Here is a 2,179-nt window from a genome sequence, read left to right as displayed (position 1 = left end):
GATGTCAGAGGGAATGGTTAGTGCATGCTCTGATTTATGTTCCTCTTGCCTGTGTGTAGACTGGAATCTGCCAGCCCAATGCCATCAGACGCAGCAGGTTCAGCGGATCATCTCTCGCTGCAGTTGCCGAATGTATTATGTCAGTTACAGTCACGATATCGAGCCGGAGTTGGCAACCCAGATCAAACCACCTGAAATTCAGGAGGACCAGAAAGAGGATCTGCTGAAGAAGCAAAATGGTGGGTGTGAGAGTTGGAGGCGTGGGACAGTGCTGATAAAGCTGGACAGAGGACTGTGACTAGACAGCATGGTCAGTGTGAGGCAAGTTCAGGAATAAGTAAAGAAAATATTTCTCTCCTGCCCATTCCCAGTTGATTTGTACTCAATCGGAACTCAGTGCAAGACAATATAAAGTAGCCGTTTGTAAATACAGGAAATGATCTTTAAAATTATGGGATTGGCTTAATAAGTATTAATGTTTGAAAGTTGGATGTTCGTAAAATGGGTCTCCTGGTGATCTCCTTGAGAGTGGGGCATGCATGATCACTTTATACAACTGTCCCTTCCTGCTCTGCAAATAGGAACCTTCAGTCAGAGACACAGGAGGGGTGGCACAGTGGGCCAGTAATCCAGAACTCCACTCGAATGTTCTGGGAATGTGGGTTGAATTCCACCACATCAGATGGTCGAATTTGAATTAAGTAAAAATCTCGAGTTAAATGTTGATTGTTGTAAAATCTCCTTTAGGTTCAGTAATCTCCTTGAGGGAAGGAAAGTACCATCTTGCCCGTATATCACCCCGGACCCACAACAGTGTGGTTGCTCTTAGCCACCCTTTCGACAATTATTGCTGACGCAGAAATATCTACATCCCTTGACTGAATTTTTAAAAAGCCAGTCCTTCCAATGTGATACTGTTTTATGTGTGCCTCTTTATATATTGAATGCAATTTAGGTGCTGTGGACACCTTCACCCTGATCCATCATGACCTTGAGATATCCACCAATCCAGTCCAGTACGCCATGATCTTAGACATTGTCAACAATTTACTGCTGCTCGTTGAACCAAAACGGAAGGTACATTGACTGCAGAGATTGACCACTCTCCAGGATTGTCCTGGAGAGAGAGTGAGAGACACTGACTGCAGAGATTGATTACTCTCCAGCATTGTCCTGGAGAGTGTGGGTATGTTTGTGTGTGTGTATACGCATGTGCGCATATTTGCTCATTTGTTCGTTTGTTCCTGTAGTGTGTGTGTTTGTTCATGATTTTAACTCTTGGGGTATGTGTGAGTACCCAGAATAAAACGTGGTGTGTCTGTCAGGTTTGGGAAGACACAAAAGTGTGCAGTGTAAATCCCAGAGAGCACTGTTGGCTGATAATTGTGAAAGTGAATGTAAAGTTAGATGTTACAGACTTCATAGAAACTTAAAGAACTGCCAGTCAGAGAATCATAGAGATGTACAGCAGGGAAACAGACCCTTCAGTCCAGCTCGTCCATGTCAACCAGATATCCCACCCCAATCTAGTCCCACCTGCCAGCACCCGACCCATATCCCTCCAAACCCTTCCTATTCATATACCCATCCAAATGCCTCTTAAATGTTGTAATTGTACCAGCCTCCACCACTTCCTCTGGCAGCTCATTCCGTACACGTACCACACTCGGCATGAAAAGGTTGCCCCTTAAGTCTCTTTTATATCTTTCCCCTCTCACCCTAAACCTATACCTTCTAGTTCTGGACTCCCCCACCCCAAGGAAAAGGCCTTGTCTATTTACCCTATCCATGCCCCTCATGATTTTATAAACCTCTAGTTTCGGACGCTCCAGGGAAAACAGGCCCAGCCTATTCAACTTCTCCCAGTAGCTCAAATCCTCCAACCCTGGCAACATCCTTGTAAATCTTTTCTGAACCCTTTCAAGTATCACAACATCTTTCCGATAGGAAGGAGACCAGAATTGCATGCAATATTCCAACAGTGGCCTAACCAATGTCCTGTATAGCCACAACATGATTTCCCAACTCCTGTAGTCAATACTCTGACCAATAAAGGTAGGCATACCAAACACCACCTTCACTATCCTATCTACCTGCAACTCTACTTCCAAGGAGCTATGAACCTGCACTCCAAGATCTCTTTGTTCAGTAACACTCCCTAGGACCTTACCATTAAATG

At 44.6% G+C, this 2,179-nt stretch overlaps 1 protein-coding gene across 1 annotated transcript in view; it reads left to right on the top strand.

Annotated features, from left to right (window-relative positions):
• The first annotated feature begins 56 nt into the window (after positions 1 to 56).
• Positions 57 to 2,179, top strand: part of LOC122546450 (protein KIAA0100-like) — a 9,242-nt gene continuing 7,119 nt past the window's right edge. Inside the window, exons 1-2 of the mRNA XM_043685158.1 lie at positions 57 to 239; positions 956 to 1,077. Coding sequence (XP_043541093.1) covers positions 131 to 239; positions 956 to 1,077 — 231 coding nt within the window. The 5' untranslated portion in view covers positions 57 to 130. The remainder of the gene's footprint in view (positions 240 to 955; positions 1,078 to 2,179) is intronic.

The sequence above is a fragment of the Chiloscyllium plagiosum genome, unplaced genomic scaffold (assembly GCF_004010195.1).
Source record: "Chiloscyllium plagiosum isolate BGI_BamShark_2017 unplaced genomic scaffold, ASM401019v2 scaf_5981, whole genome shotgun sequence".
Classification (NCBI taxonomy): Eukaryota; Metazoa; Chordata; class Chondrichthyes; order Orectolobiformes; family Hemiscylliidae; genus Chiloscyllium; species Chiloscyllium plagiosum.
This window is presented reverse-complemented; position numbering and strand designations above follow the sequence as displayed.